Here is an 18800-nt window from a genome sequence, read left to right on the forward strand (position 1 = left end):
ACACATACACACACACACATACACACACACACACACACACACACACACACAAACACAAATTGATGCTAAGTGAACTCAGTTCTCTCTCTTTTTTTTTTTTTTGTCAGTTGTGGGGCTTGAACTCAGGGCCTGGGTGCTGTCTTTGAGCTCTTCAGAGCTCAAGACTAGTGCTCTACCACTTTGAGCCACAGTACCACTTCTGGCTTTTTTCTTTTTGCTTATGTGGTGCTGAGGAATCAAACCCAGGGCCTCATGCATGCAAGGCAAGCGCTCTACCACTGAGCCACCTTTCCAGCCCCTTAGTCAGCATTTTTATAATTTATTATAATTCACCCTTGAGCCAAAACTAGATCAAGATATCACAAAAAGCCAGGCACTGGTGGTTCATGACTATAATCTTAGCTACTTAGGAATCTGAGATTTGAGGATCATGGTTCAAAGCCAATCTGGTCTGGAAAGTCAGTGAGACTCTTGTGTCCAATTAATCACCAGAAAGCCAGAAGTGGAGCTGCTAGCCTTGAGTATAAAAGCTCAAGTCCTAAGTTCAAGCTCCAGGCCTGGGACACACAACGAGTAAACTTTAATCCTATATTTAGGGCCTGAGCCATAGCGCCGCTTCTGGCCTTTTCTGTTTATGTGGTACTGAGGAATTCAACACAGGGCTTCATGCATAGTAGGCAAGCACTCTACAACTTAGCCACATTCCCACCCTACAGGCCTATATACTTTATGAATATATGCAAAAATTCTCAATGGAATACCAAGAAACTGAATCTAGCACACAAAAAGGACCACACGCTATGTTCAAGTGGGATTAATCACCAAATACGATGTTGGTTTAACACACAAAGATCAGTATACTTACTCCTTTTCTCCTTTTTTTTTTTTTTTTTTTTTTTTTTGTGCTAGAACTGAGGCTTGAACTCAGGGCTTGGGTGCTGTCTCTTAGATTTTTGCTCAAGGCTTGTGCTCTACTACTTAAACAATACTTCATTGGAAATGAGTCTCACAGACTTTCCAGACCTCAAGCTATGATCTTCCGATCTCAGCCTCCCGAGAAGCTAGGATTTCAGGCATGATCTCCTTACTCCTTATTAACAGAATAAAAAAACACCTGCCATTAAAAAAAGAATGATATATGCTGGCCCACGGATTGAGTCCTGAAAACACTAAGCTAAGTGAAATAAACTAGACTTACCACTAGGCCTCATATTGGATGATTCTATTCATATAAAAACACAGAATAGGCAATCTTTTAAAGACAGGAAACATAGTAGTGGTTCTTGAGACTGGAGGAAAGGTGGGTGGGGGATTACTGCTAATGGGGATGGAGGTTATTTTTGGCTTTTTGGTTTTGTTTTTTTTTCCTGTACTAGTGTTGGAACTTTTGAACTCAGGGCCTCATGCTTGCTGCAACTGCCTGAGCTAGCTTTACATTATGCATCTCAGCTTATCGAATAGCTAGGATTTCAGGGGTGAGCCACAAGTACTTGGCTTTTTTTTTTTTTGATGGAAATCATACTGTAAATACACAGTCTTGGAGTTATATTAAAATGGCTGAACTGTGCACTTTAAACGATGAGTTCTATGGTCATGAATTTGCATCCCAATAGAAAGAGAATATGAAAAAAACCTGTCCTATATATAGCACTTAGCAGAACATTTAGGGAAGCAGATGCCTGGTAAATGAATGGATGGATGACAAGCACTGCTGGAAGTGAAGATACTATTTGTTGGACAGGAGAGAAATGAACTCCAACTAGCTTAGAGAAGTGAACTCCAACTAACTCCTACTGCAACTAGTTTATGCGGGTAATCTTTAGGAGATTGTCTCAATTGTTGTTTTGGTAAATTCAAATTTACTATTGCTATTATTTGCTGTGCTGGTACTAGGACTTGGACTCGGGGCTTGGGTGCTATCTCTTTGCTTTTCCACTTGAGGCTAGTGCTCTACCACTTGAGCCACAGCTCCTCTTCTGGATTTTTTATGGCTAACTGGAAATGAGGGTCTCATGAACTTCCTTCTTGGGTTGACTTTAAACTACAATCCTTAGATCTCAGCCTCCTGAGTAGCTAGGATTATAGGCTTGTGCTACTTGCACTCAGCTAAGAATGAGTTCTCCATGTCCCCCCCCCCCCCCCACCAGAACTCAGTATCTGACACTTTCACTCATTGGCTAATGCTCTACCAACTGAGCCATACCTTCCACCTTAGGGGTGTCTGTGTGTGTGTGTGTGTGTGTGTGTGTGTGTGTGTGTGTGTGTGTGTGCGCCAGTCCTGGGGCTTGAACTCAGGTATCTAGGCGCTGCTCCTGAGATTCTTTTGCTCAAGGCTAGTGCTCTATCACTTAAGCCACCACTCCACTTCTGGCTTTTTCTGTGTTTGTTCAAGATAAATGTCTCATGCATTTTCCTGACCAGCCTGGCTTGAAACCACAGTCCCCAGATCTCAAACTCCTGAGTAGCGAGGATTACAGACTTGAGCCACCAGTGCCCATCAAGACAAAGTTCTCAAAGTTAGAAAAGACTAAATCCTTAATGTCTACTTTTCCCTCCTAAGTATGGTTTTAATTTTACTTTCAGCATCAGTATGACAACCTGTTCCACAGTGGCTGCATTGGGAATGATGCCCCTCTGCCTGTATCTCTACACCTGGTCCTGGGACCTGGCGCAGAACCTCACCATTCCATACCAGAACATCGGTGTGTATTGGGCTTGTGAAATGGAGCACCATGGTAATAGTTCAAATAATAGTTGATGCTTCCATTAATTTATTATCTTTTCATGTAGGGCTTTTGGTTTTGTTTTTGTTTGTTTTGTCTGTTATGGGGCTTGAACTCTGGGCCTGGGTTCTGTCCTTCAGCTCCTCAGCTCAAGGGGAGTGCTCTACCCACTTGAGCCACAGCGCCACTTCCAGTTTTCTGGTGGTTTATTGAAGATAAGAGTCTCATGGACTTTCCTGCCCGGGCTGGCTTTGAGACACAATCCTCAGATCTCAGCCTCTTGAGTAGCTAGGATTACAGGTGTGAGCCACTGGCACCCAGCTTCATGTAGGATATTTTGGTATCACATAATTCCCTAAAATAAACTTGTTAAAGTTTTGTAATCCAATGTTCACCATCCCTGGTGGTGAAGGAAATGCAAATAAAGACAACCCTGAGATACCACCATACCCCAGTCAGAATGTCCCACATCCACAAATCAGCCAATGACAAATGCTGGAGGGGATGTGGAGAAAGAAGAACCCTATTACACTGCTGGTGGGAATGTACACTTATACAACCACTTTGGAAAGGGTCCTTAGAAAGCTAAAGATTGACCTCCCTTAAGACCCAGTCATACCACTTCTAGGCTTCTACCCTGAACAACAGGAACCAATATACAAGGACACGTGCACCTCCATGTTTATTGTAGCACTGTTCACAATAGCTAGGATATGGAAACAACCCAGATACCCTACCACAGATGAATGGATCCAAAAATTGTGGTATCTATACACAATGGAATATTATGCAGCCATTAGAAATGACAAAATAATGGCATTTGCAGGGAAATGGATGAAGCTAGAAGAAATCATGTTGAGCGAGGTAAGCCAAGAGCAAAGAGACAAATGGTACATGGTCTCCCTGATAAGTGGATGTTAAATCCAAAATGTTAGGTGATAGAACAAAATTAACAGGACTTAAGAAACAAAGAACTTTCACTCATATGGCCGAACCACTACTAAATATCCCCATGCTGCTGATCACATGTATGGTGTATATGTGTACACCATTATATGTTATAGACTGTGACAGACAATTTGCTCCAGGAAAGTTAGAATGAACTTGTGACTTTAAATGAGCATCATTATTTCACAATACTGTGAAATTTGGGAAATTATGTAATCACTTAATCACAATTAAAAAAAAAAAAGAACCTCGGGGAAGGTAGGGAGGGAAGGGATGGTAGGGGGAAAACAATGGAGGGGGTAACAATGCTCAATAGGAAGTGTACTCATTACCTTACTCATGTAACTGTAACCCTCTGTATAGTATCTTTATAATAAAAAATTAAAAAAAGTTTTATAATCCTATGCACTTTAAAAAAATCATAATTTTATTTTTATTATTAAGGTATTGTATAGAGTGGTTGCTATCTCATAAGTCAGGTGATGAGTACATTTCTTTTTTGGACAATGTCATCCCATTGCTTCTCTTTCCTCTAGTTTCTTCCTCCTGTTCTTGCCCACAAGTTACACATTGCAGATACTGAAAAGCATGATTTAATTTGTTCACCCATCCTCCCTCCCTTTCTATGCCTTCTCTTCGACACCCCCTAAAAAGAAAAAAACAGACAAAAGCAAAAACAAACACCACAACCATCACTATCACCACCACCACCGCCGCCACCACCAAAACACCCACATTTCCACATTTTCATTTTGATAAATAGTATTTTACGTGTAGAGGAGTTGCACACCTTTGGCTTCCTCCCCTAAGGATAGTCTCCTTTAGTATGACTATGTGTGAATGCCTAGAATATTGTCTATGGACTTTTATTATTCATTCAATTTCCTAGATTCAGCAGCTTTGTGAAGATTGTATAGCCGGTAAGTGCAGAACTGGTATTCTAACTCAAGAATTGGACTGCAGAACCCAAAAGTTGATCTCTAGGAATTAGTCAGCTTCTTCTTTAAATAAAATACCAGAAGTGGGCTAGTTAAGAAGAAGATTTATTAATTTAATCCCCACTTTTGGCAATTAAAAGTCCAAGCAGAGCTAGGTGGCTCATGCTTATAATCCTAGCTACTCAGGAGGCTGAGATCTGAGAATCATGGTTCGAAGCCAGCCCTGACAAGAAATTTTGTTGTTGTTGTTGGTTTTTTTTTGGGTCCGGTCGTGGGGCCTGAACTCTGGGCCTGGGCACTGTCCCTCAGCTCTTCAGCTCAAGGCTAGTGCTCTACCACTTGAGCCACAGCGCCACTTCTGGCTTTTTTTTCTTTTTGCTTATGTGGTGCTGAGGAATCGAACCCAGGGCCTCATGCATGCAAGGCAAGCACTCTACCACTGAGCCACATTCCCAGCCCTGGCAAGAAATTTTGTGAGACTCTTATCTCCAATAGATTACTCAAAAAAGCCATAAGTGGTATTGTAGCTCAAGTGGTAGAGTGCTCACCTTGAGTAAAAGGAAGTTCAGGGACAGCGCCTAGGCCCAAAGTTCAAGCCCCAGAACTGACCCTCTTCCCCCAAAAAAGTCCAAACAGCATGGCACAAGTTCTGGAGTCCCTCATCCTCTGGTTATTTTGGATAGTAATGGCAGAAGTGCATGTACAAGAGAAAGCAACCATGTTTGGAACAGGAATTCAGAAAGAGTATTTTATGATCCAAAGTTGAATTGGATCTAGTGGCTCTGATCATACCTTCATTTTCATGACTTCACCTTTTAACTTCCTCTCAAACCTAGATTTTTTTCTTACAGATTAAACATAAATGGTACCTACTAATCAGTAAAACTCCCCCTTTTGTCAGTCAAACCAATTTTTCTCATTAGCTTTTCTCTTGCAAGATATTTCACACAAAACTCTGATCTTATTTTAAAGATCACTGTGGATGTGCTATACTTGGAAATTTCATTTGGAAGAGGAATGTAGTACCATGGTTTGCCTGTGCTAGTTTGGTCAGAGTTGCTGGAGAATTAAGTGCTATGATTCTCAATATGACCGAAGTGATACATGAGAGGACAAAACCTCTTAGCATGTACAAAACCTCTGCAGTGTCACCTCACTCACAGTTGCAAAGCCTGAATGCAGCCATCTTCCCATAACAGGTGGAACATGCTGTATTTGTAAAATTTGAGTAAAGCCTTAATTTAGAAATCATGGTTTTGATGAACTCTGGTAGTTTATGCCTTTAATCCTAGCTACTCAGGAGGCTGAGATCCAAGGGTTGTGATTTGAAGTCAGCCCAGGCAGGCTAAATCCGTAAGACTCTTTTTTTTTTTTTTTTTTTGCCGGTCGTGGGACCTGAACTCTGGGCTGGGTGCAGTCCCTCAGCTCTTCAGCTCAAGGCTAGTGCTCTACCACTTGAGCCACAGTGCCACTTCTGGCTTTTTCTGCTTATGTGGTGCTGAGGAATTGAACCTAGGGCCTCATGCATGCAAGGCAAGCACTCTACCACTGAGCCACCTTCCCAGCCCCTAAATCCATAAGACTCTTATCTCCAATTAATCACACAAAATGCTGGAGGTGGAGTTGTGCCTCAAGTGGTAGAGCACAGGCCTTGAGAACAAATGCTCAGGGACAGTGTCCAGGCTTTGAGTTCAAGCCACAGGATCAAAATAAAACAAACAATAACCCAATTTAACCCCCCAAACAACAAAAAAGAAATCACAGTTTCATATGTAACTTTCTGTAAAGTGATTTCATATATTATGTTGTGGCAATATGTTTGTTTGTTTGTTTGTTTGTTTGTTTGTTTTTGGTCTGTAATGGGGCTTGAACTTGGCCTCAACACAGTCCATGAGCTCTTTGTGCTCAATGTTAGTACTCTACCACTTTGAGCCACAGCACAACTTCTGATTTTAAGGTGGTTAATTGGAGATAAAAGTCTCACAGACTTTCTTGCCCAGGCTGGCTTTGAACAGTGATCCCCAGATCTCAGCTTCCTGAGTAACTGGTGACTGGTAGGTAATGTGACCTGAATGGAACTCATAAACAATAAAAACTACAAATGTCACAAGCAACTCATATCTCTTCACAGTCAGGATTGTAGTCACTTTTCCAGATCCAAACAGTGGAAAATGTCAGGATTTGGATTTTACTGATAGCAAACAGATCCCTCTGCTTTCCTAAGCCTGCCTTCATGCCTTTGTTCACTTGTGCTAATTACAAAGGCTTTTCTGTCTACCCTTCTTTAGGTGAGCTGGTGACACTTGGGCAGTATGACCAACTGCTTTGGTATTGTAGCAAATGCTGTTTTCACATCTGGAAGAGTCATTATTTATTTTGTGAAGCAAGTAGCCTCAGATGGAAATAACAATTATAGTTCTAGAGTATGACCAAAGAGTGCCACAGGTTTTGGGGGGGTCCGGTCGTGGGCCTGAACTCTGGGTCTGGGCGCTGTCCCTCAGCTCTTCAGCTCAAGGCTAGCGCTCTACCACTTGAGCCACAGCGCCACTTCAGGCTTTTTTTTCCTGCTTATGTGATGCTGAGGAATCGAACCCAGAGCGTCATGCATGCAAGGCAAGCGCTCTAACACTGAGTCATCTTCCCAGCCCCAGAGTTCCACAGATTTAAAAGGGAGGGACTTACTCTTTTCTAACCTGTACATGTCCTGTTGTCTCTAAACTGTCATGTGATTGACTCTTTTTTTGGTCAGTTGTGGGGCTTGAACTCTGGGCCTGGGTGCTGTCCCTGAGCTCTTTAGCTCAAGGCTAGCACTTTACCACTTGAACCACAGCACCACTTCCAGTTTTCTGGTGGTTAATTGGAGATAAGAGTCTCAGGAACTTTCCTGTCCAGGCTGGCAAGAGGTAAGAGGTAAGAGGACGCACTACCTCATGGATTTCTGTTTTTCTCTTTAGGAATTACCCTTGTGTGCCTGGCCATTCCTGTGGCTTTTGGTGTTTATGTGAATTACAGGTGGCCAAAACAATCAAAGATCATCCTTAAGGTGAGTGTGTTAGCACATCTCCAGACACAGAGACCTGAAAGACAGGAGGAGGTGACTGTTGGAGTGAGTGAGCTAACCTGATCCGGGCTTCTTCTGTTGTGCCCAGGTCTCAGGACTCCCACCAAGAAGACCACTGAGAGTCAGACTCTACAGCTGTTTTAAGGTTTTATTTAAATGGGCTGCAGCTCGGGCCTCGTCCTACCCTCCGACACAGCGGAGCCTAGGAGGAGAGCCCCAAGCTAAACATTTACAGGGCTTATAAAGGCACACAACCAACCCGGTGTTTGGATTACCACCACGTGTTGCTCTGCTAGACAGAATTTGCTGATCTTAGGTTTAGTTTAAACAAGCAACAAGTGGTCACTGCCTCAAAACTTTAACCCTTCATTCCCCCCCTTTGACTTATGGTCCTGAGACACAATCTTATGGCTCTGGCCCCAAACTAAACTCCAACAGCTCTAGATCTTGACTAGTCCCTCTCTGACCTTAGCCATAAACAACAATACCAATAACAATGAGTCCATTTTTCTTTTCTTGAGGCGTATGCAGAGTGGTTGGGTAGGATGCTTGGAGACTTCCCATGTTTCCCCACGGTCGTCCAGAGCAAAGGGGTGAGCTAGTCTGGCATGGGAGCAGTGGATCCAAGCAGCAATGCCATCCACCTTAAGGACAGTGAGTGTAGCCAGTAGCATCATGTAAGGTCCCTTCCATCCTGGTTCCAGAGATCTCAAGTTGTGCCTTAGAACAAACACTCAGTCCCCTGGTTTAAATGAATGGGGGTAGGAATAGAAGCAGAATCATATAATGCTCTAAGCTGGGGCAACATATTCTTATGCACCAGCTGTAAATAGTCAAGCTTACACAGAAATTCAGTATCATCCAAATCAGGAAGCAATTCAGTCTGAAGCTAGGGATAATGGGTGGTGGGTGGCCATACATTATTTCAAAAGGAGTAAAGCCAAGCTGATAGGGTGAATTTCTTATTCTAAACAAGGCAAAAGGAAAGAGTGATACCCAGTCTGCTCCAGTCTGCAAGGCCAATTTAGTTAAGGTCTCTTTTGGAGTCTGAGTCATTCTTTCTACCTGCCCTGAACTCTGGGGTCTATAAGCACAGTGCAATTTCCAATCCATCCCCAGTGCCGTGGCTATTCCCTGACTTACTTTTAAGACGAAGGCCGGTCCATTGTCCAACCCGATGGGAAGCCATACCTGGATAGGATTTCTTCCAGGATCTTCTTAGCCACGGCATTCACAGTCTCATGCTTTGTTGTGTAGGCTTCAACCCATCCTGAAAAGGTATCTACAAAAACTAGCAAATATTTATATCCAAATTTTCCAGTTTTAATTTCTGTGACGTCTACTTCCCAATACACACCTGGCCTATCTCCATGGAGGCGAGCTCCTTTTGTAACCGGTTGATTGGGGGCATTGGTGAGCAGACAGGCTTTACAATTTTTAACACTGTCCTCAATGAGTTGATTTCCTTGCCTAATTTTTACTTCTGAGTGTCGGAGCAAGTCCTGCATTCTTCGGGTTCCCATGTGAGAGACCCGATGGATTCTCTTAAGAATCCCCTTGCCCAATCTTTGTGGCAAGATAAGTTTCCCCTCACCAGTCTTTGTTTCCTTCTCTGTCTGGGGTTTATAGGCCATGGGAATTTTCTTTATCCACTCCAAGTCTTCTTGGGAGTACTGAGGCTCAGGAGGCAAAGCTTGTGGCCCTGGGTCTACTAGAGTCAGTACTTCCGCTCTGGGCTGGAGGGCCACCTTCTTAGCTGCCTGATCGGCCAAGTTATTTCCTTTGGTTATAGAATCAGTTTCCTTTTGATGGCCAGGGCAGTGCATAATGGCAATATTTGCTGGTTCCCATATGGCCCGGATGAGGCTTAAAATTTCTTGTTTGTTTTTAATAGTCTTTCCCTCAGCTGTCAGCAGCCCCCTCTCTTGGTAAATGGTTCCATGGACATGCACAGTGGCAAAAGCATACCGACTGTCTGTGTAAATGTTTAGTCTCTTCCCTCTTCCCATTTGAAGGGCTTTTGTTAGTGCCACTAGTTCTGCTCTTTGTGCAGACGTTCCCTGGGGGAGTGTTTCTGCCCACACTATCTCAGTGTCCGTGGTGACTGCTTCATAACTGTAAGCCTAGCTACTTGTACAAGGCTGAGATCTAACAATAGTGGTTCCTAGTTAGCCTGTTGGGCTGTAAAGTCTGTGAAACTTTTTTTTTCCAGTCTTGTGGCTTGAATTCATGGCCTGAGCTTTATTTTCAAGGCTAGCACTCTACCTCTTGAGCCATAACTCCACTTCCTGGTTTTTGGTGATTAATTAGAAATATGAGTTTCTCCAACTTTCTCCTGCCCAGCTGGCTTTGAACTGTGATCCTCAGCTCTCAGTGTCCTGAATAGCTAAGACTACAGGTATAAGCCACTGGTGCCTGGCATCTGTGTGACCCTTACATCCAATTAACCATGGCAAAGTCAGAAGTGGAGCTATGACTCAAATGGTAGAGTACCATCTTTGAAAGAAAAGCTCAGGGACAGAACCTTGGCTCTGAGTTCAAGTTACAGTAGTGGTGCACATGCGTGCACGTACGTGCACACACACACACACACAATTAAAATATAATAACAAGCCTTGGAGTTTTTCTGTTTTCTCATGTTTAATTAATGAATTAATTAATGAATTAATTAATTCATTAAGATAGTCTGTCATGGGGCTTGAACTCTGGGCCTGGGTGCTGTCCCTCAGCTCTTCAGCTCAAGGCTAGCACTCTACCACTTGAGCCACAGCGCAACTTCCAGTTTTCTGGTGGTTTTTGGTTATAAGAGTTTCATAGACTTTCCTGCCTGGACTGGCTTTGAACTGTGATCCTTAGATCTCAGCTTACTCAGTAACTAGGATTATAGGCGTGAGCCACCAGCACCCAGCCTTTATTTTTTTAAAATAAATTTTATTGAAATTAAGTGATTACATAATTTTCACATATTTTACAGTATTGTAGGATAGTGATACTTAGTTAAAGTCACAAACACATTTTAACTTTCACAAGGCAAATTGTCATTATCTTGGTCTATAAAGTTTGTGAATTCTATAAACTATGACAGTACAACTATTTTTTGGGGGGGGTTTGGTTGTGGGGCCTGAACTCTGGGCCTGGGCACTGTCCCTCAGCTCTTCAGCTCAAGGCTAGTGCTCTACCACTTGAGCCACAGCGCCACTTCCGGCTTTTTTCTTTTTGCTTATGTGTTGCTGAGGAATCGAACCCAGGGCCTCATGCATACAAGGCAAGTGCTTTACCACTGAGCCACCTTCCCAGCCCCAAGTACAACTATTTCTTCTGTGTTGGGTGATATGTACATTTCTGTGTTGGGTGATATGTACATTTCTTTTTCTTTTTTTGGGGGGGGGGGTCCAGTCGTGGGGCCTGAACTCTGGGCCTGGGCACTGTGCCTCAGCTCTTCAGCTCAAGGCTAGCGCTCCACCACTTGAGCCACAGCACCACTTCCAGCTTTTTCCTTTTTGCTTATGTGGTGCTGAGGAATCGAACCCAGGGCCTCAGGCATGCAAGGCAAGTGCTCTACCATTGAGCCACCTTCCCAGCCCAAGCCTGGAGTTTTGTAATCCCTATTGATGGCTAATTTGGCTGAGTTGAGTGACCACACTAGAACTCAGGGTTTTCCTCTATGAAAGTCTTCTTTATTCTAACTTTTGCTTTTTGCAGTTTCAGTTAATATGCCATAGATATAGTGGAACTCAGAAATAATATTTCACATTTTCAGTTCAATCCTGTTTCAAACTTACTAAGTATTGTGATATTGCTTTATCCCACCTGGATCATAATTCATCCTTTTGTTCATTGTGTCCATGCTTTTGTCCACACAGGCCCCAGCACAGGGTCACATTTCCCCTCCTTCTCCTTCTTCTCCTTCTTCTTCTCCTTCTCCTCCTTCTTCTCCTTCTTCTCCTTCTTCTCCTCCTCCTTCTTCTCCTCCTCTTCTTTTTCTTCCTTCTCCTCCTCCTCTTCCTCCTTCTCCTCTTTTTTCTCCTACTTCTTCTTCCTCCTCCTCCTTTTTTTTCTTTTTTTCCCCCAAGTCTTGGGGCTTGAACTTAGGACTTGGGCACTGTTCCTGAACTTCTTTTGCACAAGGCTAGCACTCTACCACTTGAGCCACAGCACCACTTCAGCTTTTTCTGTTTATGCGGTACTGAGGGCTTCATGAATGCACTCTGTCACTAAAGCAAGTATTCTACCACTAAGCCACATTCTCTGCCCTTTACATCTCTTCTTGCTGTCCCAGATCAGTGGGCCTTCTACTTGCCACAGTGTTCTGTGTTCATTTACTTGGATTGCCCAGCACATTTCATTCATTATATTATTTTACTAGGTGCCATGTATAAATATTCTTGAAACATTACATACTGATCATGGAGACAATTTATTTGTTATATTTTTATTATTAGTTGCTCATTTCCTTTCTTGTAGATGTACGTGCTTAGCAAGCATATAGAATACAGAGATTCAGAAGTGTCTGGTTTCAGGCATCCACATGAGTAGCAGGATAATCTGCTGTGTGTTGAGGGATGCCCTCAAATTCAATGCTAAGTTCCTTCTTTGTTCTCAAACTTACAACTTTTGTTGGTTTGTTTTAGATTGGGGCCGTCGTTGGTGGGATCCTCCTTCTGGTGGTCACAGTTGCTGGAGTGGTGCTGGCAAAGGGATTCTGGAATTCAGACACCACTTTTCTGACCATCAGTTTCATCTTTCCGTTGGTCGGCCATGTGGCAGGCTTTCTGCTGGCACTCCTTACCCACCAATCATGGCAAAGGTACAGTTACATTATCTAGAAGTGTTTCTTTGTGGGGGTGATGGTTGTGGGGCTTGAACGCAGGGCCTTATGTGTGCTAGGCAAGCATGCTCTTTCTGAGCTACCTCCCCAGGGCATTTCAGAAAAACGTAAGTGACATACCTGATCACTGGAAGACTTTGCTGTCCAGCTGTGCCAGGAGACAGGAAGGGTTTTGGTCATACAGTGGTTGGGGCTGTTACCTCAGCAGCAGAAGATGGAGAGATGAAAGCAATCTTTTATGTACATTAATACAAAGGCTACATTAATAGGAAGTGGTAATGTGTGAAATTAGGATTGGGGTTGAAATTCTGTTGAAATCTGGATTCTTGTGTGTGTGTGTGTTATGTGTGTGTGCGTGTGTGTGTGTGTGTGTGTGTGTGTGTGTGTGTGTGTGTGTATGTCCTAAATCCTTTTTATTTTTAATATTTTGTATTTTATTATAAAGGTGATGTACAGAGGGGTTATAGTTTCATAAGGTAATATGAATCCATTTCTTGGAATTCTTTTTAACCCAAGAATTAAGCAGGAGGAATGAGGTTATCAGGTTGTTTCACTGAACCCAGAGATGATTGTAAGGCATGAACTGAGCTGTAAGAGAGTAAGTCCTTATTCATTGTGCCATATACTAATTATATAACTAATTATAAAACGCAAGAAGAGAAAAGAGACAAATTGAGGCATAAGATGGGAGTTCTTCATCAACATTTTTACTGTGAATTAAGGCATTTTGTTTATAATACTATAGAATACTGGAAACGATGATACTCCAGGAGGGCATGCTTGTCCTAAAATGAGTGCTGTAGTACAATGATGGGAGACACAAATTAATTAAACTTTTTTTTCTGGAAGGTAATTTAGTATTATATTGACAGCTTAAGATAAATACTCACAGTTGCTAACTCAGTCATTTTACTTTTGTTTTGAGACAGACTTTGCAAGGTAGTCCAGGCTATCCTCAAATTTGTGATTCTGTTACCTAGTGCTGGCATTACAGGCCTGAGCCACTATACCTAGCAGTATTTTACTTTTCAAGATCTATTCTAAAGTTAGTGCTCCAAGATATGCAAGTGAATGCTGATGCATTCATTGTAGTGTTTTTCATACATGTAAAAATGGAAATAATTTAAATATCTAACAATAGGGAGATATTTAATTCCTGATGCATGTGGTAGATAAGATACATTAAGCTTAACAATTCTGGAAAATATTCAAGAAACAAATTTTAATTAAAAAATTTAAAAAACGAATGTTTGATTCCTACTTTGTGGAAGAAAACAAAACCAATGGTATGCGTGGAAAAGTACTAGGAGAAATATAGCATGTGTGAGATTCAGGGTCATTTTAGTCCTTACATATTTTCAGTTTCTAGGTAAATTTCTCACAATTTTTGATAAGTCTGTCAACTAAAAAGAAATGATGTGGCTGGATTGCAGAGGTGGAAGGTGGAAATGTGGGGGTGAGTTTATGTTGCTTCCATTCCACTGAGGAAGTCAGTAATGTTCTGTGCACTGTGCAAGGCTCCACAAATCAAGCTTGTTTTAAACGCTGAGAAGGTATGTGTGGTACAGAAGTTCCACCATGAGGTACCAAGAAGCGACATTTTGAGAGGTCGAATCAGGAGTCTTTATTAGACTGTGAGTGGACACATGTCCCCCAAACACATGCAGCCTCCAATACACTTAATACTGTTAGGAACCTGAGAAAGAGGATAGTAAAGAAAGAGCAGAAAAGCAATCTCAACAAACCAGATCAACTCTAATGGAGAGTTGAAGAGGGTCGCCAAGTGACCTGAGGAGAGCCAGGAGACAGGACGCATGGCACACTAGGTGGTGGGGCCTAAATAGGGTCATGCTCAGGGTCATGGGGAGCTTGAGTTCAGAGGCTTGCAAGCTCATAGTACAGGTCTGGTAGGTCCCCGAACCCATTGTCCAAGTTTCTACCCCTGCTTCCTATCACCTGAGGATGGGAGGGGATTTCACCTATAAGAATTTTCAGGAAGCCCCTTTCTATCCACCCAGATGCCAAGACGGCATCCGTTAGACCCAGTGTCCATATTTCATAAGCACCACCATTAACTTCTTTCGAACTGCTGAGCAAACTCCAGAGCTAGAAAATGATGGAGTTTGGATTTGAACTTGGATTTCAAGAAAAATGAACAATTATGAGAGCATAATCTTTTTAGAAAGACTAGGTCAAAAAGCTCAACAAAACCACCAGGAAATAGGTACACATGAGGGGGAGGCAAAGGGCGAGAGGAAGATGAAGTAGGGAAGGGAGGAAGAACATAGTCAAGGATTCACTATACAGACCACAAAGCTAAGAAAAGTAAGGGAAACGGTAGGTCAAATGGGGAGGAGAATGTTGAAGGGCATAACGCTGATCAAGATGTGCTGTGTTCATAAACTGCTTTGTTATATGTCAGTTACATCTACTTAAAGGTAATTAAAAAACAAAATAAACCCAACAAAAACCTTAGAACTGGATGGGAAGAGAAAGCACCCCCATGGCAGAGTATAGCCAGCAACCAAGTCTTTCTCATCTCTGATGACCTGAACTGTCAGGGACTGAGGTAGAGCCTTCTCTTGTGAATGGTCCAGGTGCCACTTCCAGCTTTGTTGCGTTATTGTATCAAGTTATTGTCAAGTGCATGAAAGCAGCGAGGAGTTTAAGGGAAGTATGGCAAATAGTAGGGGAAGTACAAGATATGAATCACAAAGCTAGGCCACCGGTAGCGCAGGCCTGTAATCTTAGCTACTCAGGAGGCTGAGCTCTGAGGAAGAAGGTTCAAAGCCAGTCCAGGCAGGAAAGCCTGTGAGACTCTAATCTTCAGATTACCAAAAAAGGGGAGCAGTGGCTCAAGTGGTAGAGCACTAGGCTTGAGCAAAAAAACTCAGAGACAGAGCCCAGGCCATGAGTTCAAGCCTTAGGACTGGCATGTCTACACACACACACACACATACACAGATATGAATTGCAGAACTTATCCTGTACCATAGACAGTGTTTCTACCTCCACATTACACACCCTTGTGAGCCTCACATTACAACTAAGCTTGTAAATAGACAAAGTTCTCTTCAGAAACTCTTTGCATCTCTTCACTTCTTTGTGTAAAAGCCTGCAGACTCCTGTTAGAGACTGGAGCGAAAAGGTCAGCACTGGTGGCTCATCCTGTAATCTGAGCTACTTAGGAGGCTGAGATCTGAGGATCAAGGTTTGAAGCTGGCCTGGACAGAAAAGTCTGTGAAGCTCTCATCTCTAATGAACCAGAAAAAAAGCTAGAAGTGGGATAGTGGTTCAAGAGTGACAGCCTTGAGCAAAGAATCTAAGGGCAGGGCTGGGAAGGTGGCTCAGTGGTAGAGTGCTTGCCTTGCATGCCTGAGGCCCTGGGTTTGATTCCTCAGCACCACATAAGCAAAAAGAAAAAAGCCGGAAGTGGCACTGTGGCTCAAGTGGTAGAGCGCTAGCCTTGAGCTGAAGAGCTGAGGGACAGTGTCCAGGCCCAGAGTTCAGGCCTCACAACCGGACCCAAAAAAAAAAAAAAAAAAAAAAAAAGAATCTAAGGGCAGTGCCCAGGCTGATCCCCAGTGCTGTCTCTCCCTCCTCTCCCCCTCCCCTTCTCCCTCTCCTCCTCCTCCTCATATCTCTCTGTCTGTCTGTCTGTCTGTCTGTCTGTCTGTCTGTCTGTCTGTCTGTCTGTCTGTCTCTCTCTCTCTGTCACACACACATATGCACATACACAGAGGGTTGGGGTGGGGATTAAGCTGGCTTAATCTAATGTCCTACCCATGGTTTCCCTGTTCCTTCTCCCTTTTCATTTGAAGTGTTTTATTTTCTCTGATCAGAAAACCAGTAATTATCGAAAAGCCCATGCAGCTTTCCTTCTTCCTCTCTAATCTCCAGGCGGTGTGGCCAACAGAAGACATGATGCCTTTGGAGTAAGCCATGCCTTGCACACCTGGGACTTCCATTTCCCCTCTCACCAAATGACTCTTGCCATTCATGATTTCTTTCCTTTGGGAAACCTTCTCTGACCACTTCTACCTTTCAACAGCATCTCTGCATCTCTAAATTTCAACAGCATCTCCTTGGCGGTAGATTATACTTTGTCTTGTGTTGTTATTGATCCTTTCCTGGGTGTTGATCCACCCAGGTTCCCAGGACAGGGTTCATAAAGCTTTGACTCCACAGGTCCTCTCAGAAGCTTAAATTCCCTTACTATAGGCACTCAGCAAATAACTGCTAAGTGGACAAACCCTTTTAATTGCCTAAGCTTGAAGCTTGTATTTAGCATATCTAAGAGGAAAATTAAGTCTATTCCATATTGCTACTATATAACTTTTTTTGTGTGGGATTGAACTCAGGGCCTCATGCTTGCCAGGCTAGTACTCTGCTACTTGAGCTATGACTGCAGTCTCTTTTAGCATTGCTTATTTTCTTTTTTATATATTTTTATTGTTATTATAAAGGTGATGTACGGGAGGTTACAGTTATATAAGTCAGGTAATGAGTACATTTCTTTTAAACAATGTCACCCCTTCATTCACTTTCTCCAGTTTTTTCCTTCCACATTGATTATTTTCTAGGTCATGTCTTGCTTTATGCCAGTGCTGGCTTGGTCTGCAATCCTCCTACTAGCACTTTCCTGTGCTGCTTGAGACGTGAGGTGCGTGTCACCACGCACAGCCATTGGTTGAAATGGAGTTGCATGAATTTTTCTGCCTGTAGCCCCTCAATCTTGGGCTCTCACGTATACAATAGGTCTGAGCCACTGTGAAGATGAGTATGTCATTCTTGAACTCTTTCTCATTGTCAGGTGCAGGACAATTTCCTTAGAAACTGGAGCTCAGAACATTCAGATGTGCATCACCATGCTCCAGTTATCTTTTGCCTCGGAGAACTTGGTCCAGATGTTTAACTTCCCATTGGCTTATGGACTCTTCCAGATGCTGGATGGATTTCTCATTGTGGCAGGTGGATGAACTTTCTCTGGGTAGATGAGATAGAATTGAGTCAATTTCAGACTGAAAAATTAAATACCCCAATTTATCAATCCTTTCTTCAATCCAAACTTGGATGTGATGCCCCTGTGATACATTTTTAGCCTGACTCCTTGGGGGACAATAAAATGCATAAACAGGATATTTCGATATAGTGGGAATTTCACAAGAAAAACATTTTGAAAACATCTGAGAGTTTCTAATTACAAGAAAATATGCTTCAGAAGAACTAATGCACTGTTCAAACTTAATTCCAGGAATTGTTAAGACAAGGTTTTCATGAGCAGTTACTGATCTCAAAAAATGACAATCAAGCCAGGCATGGTGGTACACACTTGGAATTTGTACTTAAGAGGTAGTAATAGGAGGACTCTCCTCTTCAAGATAAACTTACACAAAAAGTTAGAGAAACACTGTTTCATGAAATAAGCCTGATTGGGCATTGGTGGTACATGCCTATAATCCTAGCTCTTCACAAGGTCGAGATCTGGAGCATTGTGAGTTGAATATAACCTGGGGAAAAAGTCTGACTGACTCCAGCTCCAATTAACCAGCAAAAACTGGGCTCCAAATGAAGGTCAAGTGGCAAAGTGCCAGCCAAACAAATAATCCAAGTAGGGGCAAGGTCTTGAGTTCAAACACTATTATTGGGAAAAAATGTGTGTATAGATGTACACATACCCACATATATTTTAGTTTTGTACCATTATAATTTTTGTTGTTGCTGTTAGTCATGGGGTTTGAACTCTGGGCCTGGGCTCTGTCCCTAGGCTCTTTTGCTCAAGGCTGGCCCTCTACCACTTTGAGCCACAGCACCACTTCCAGTTTTCTGGTGGCTTATTGGAGATCAGAATCTCATGGACTTTCCTGCCCAAGTTGGCTTCCAAATGTGATCCTCAGATCTCAGCCTCCTGAGTAGCTAGGATTAGAGGTGTAAGCCATCTGTAATAGTGCCCAGCTATATATTTTTTTATTGTCATCAAACAGACTCTTAGTAAAGCTCAGTGATTATTGACATTAACTAGTTATATACAGAATATTGATTATTATATACTGGTTTACGGATACAGAGACATCCAAAGAATACTTGGAATTTAATGTTTGCATGAGGTGAGAGAAATATTCTCAGAATAAAACTCCTGGGGTCAGATCCACATTTTAGTGAAGTATCATGTCTGATTTATTCCCAATTACAGTTCAGTGTCCAGGTGAGTCCCTGACAATAAATGCCCCACAAGGGTTTACTGAATAATTGAATGATTGAATGAATGAATGAATGACCTGTCAGTGCCAATGAATTGAGAC

General features: G+C 42.6%; 1 protein-coding gene across 1 annotated transcript in view; it reads left to right on the plus strand.

Annotated features, from left to right (window-relative positions):
• Slc10a6 (solute carrier family 10 member 6) overlaps window positions 1-18800 on the plus strand; it is a 37848-nt gene that overhangs the window by 15335 nt on the left and 3713 nt on the right. Inside the window, exons 2-5 of the mRNA XM_070013022.1 lie at window positions 2584-2702; window positions 7564-7652; window positions 12302-12477; window positions 17312-17469. Coding sequence (XP_069869123.1) covers window positions 2584-2702; window positions 7564-7652; window positions 12302-12477; window positions 17312-17469 — 542 coding nt within the window. The remainder of the gene's footprint in view (window positions 1-2583; window positions 2703-7563; window positions 7653-12301; window positions 12478-17311; window positions 17470-18800) is intronic.

This window comes from Dipodomys merriami, unplaced genomic scaffold (genome assembly GCF_024711535.1).
Source record: "Dipodomys merriami isolate MVZ:Mamm:240054 unplaced genomic scaffold, mDipMer1.0.p SCAF_9, whole genome shotgun sequence".
In the NCBI taxonomy this organism is placed as follows: domain Eukaryota; kingdom Metazoa; phylum Chordata; class Mammalia; order Rodentia; family Heteromyidae; genus Dipodomys; species Dipodomys merriami.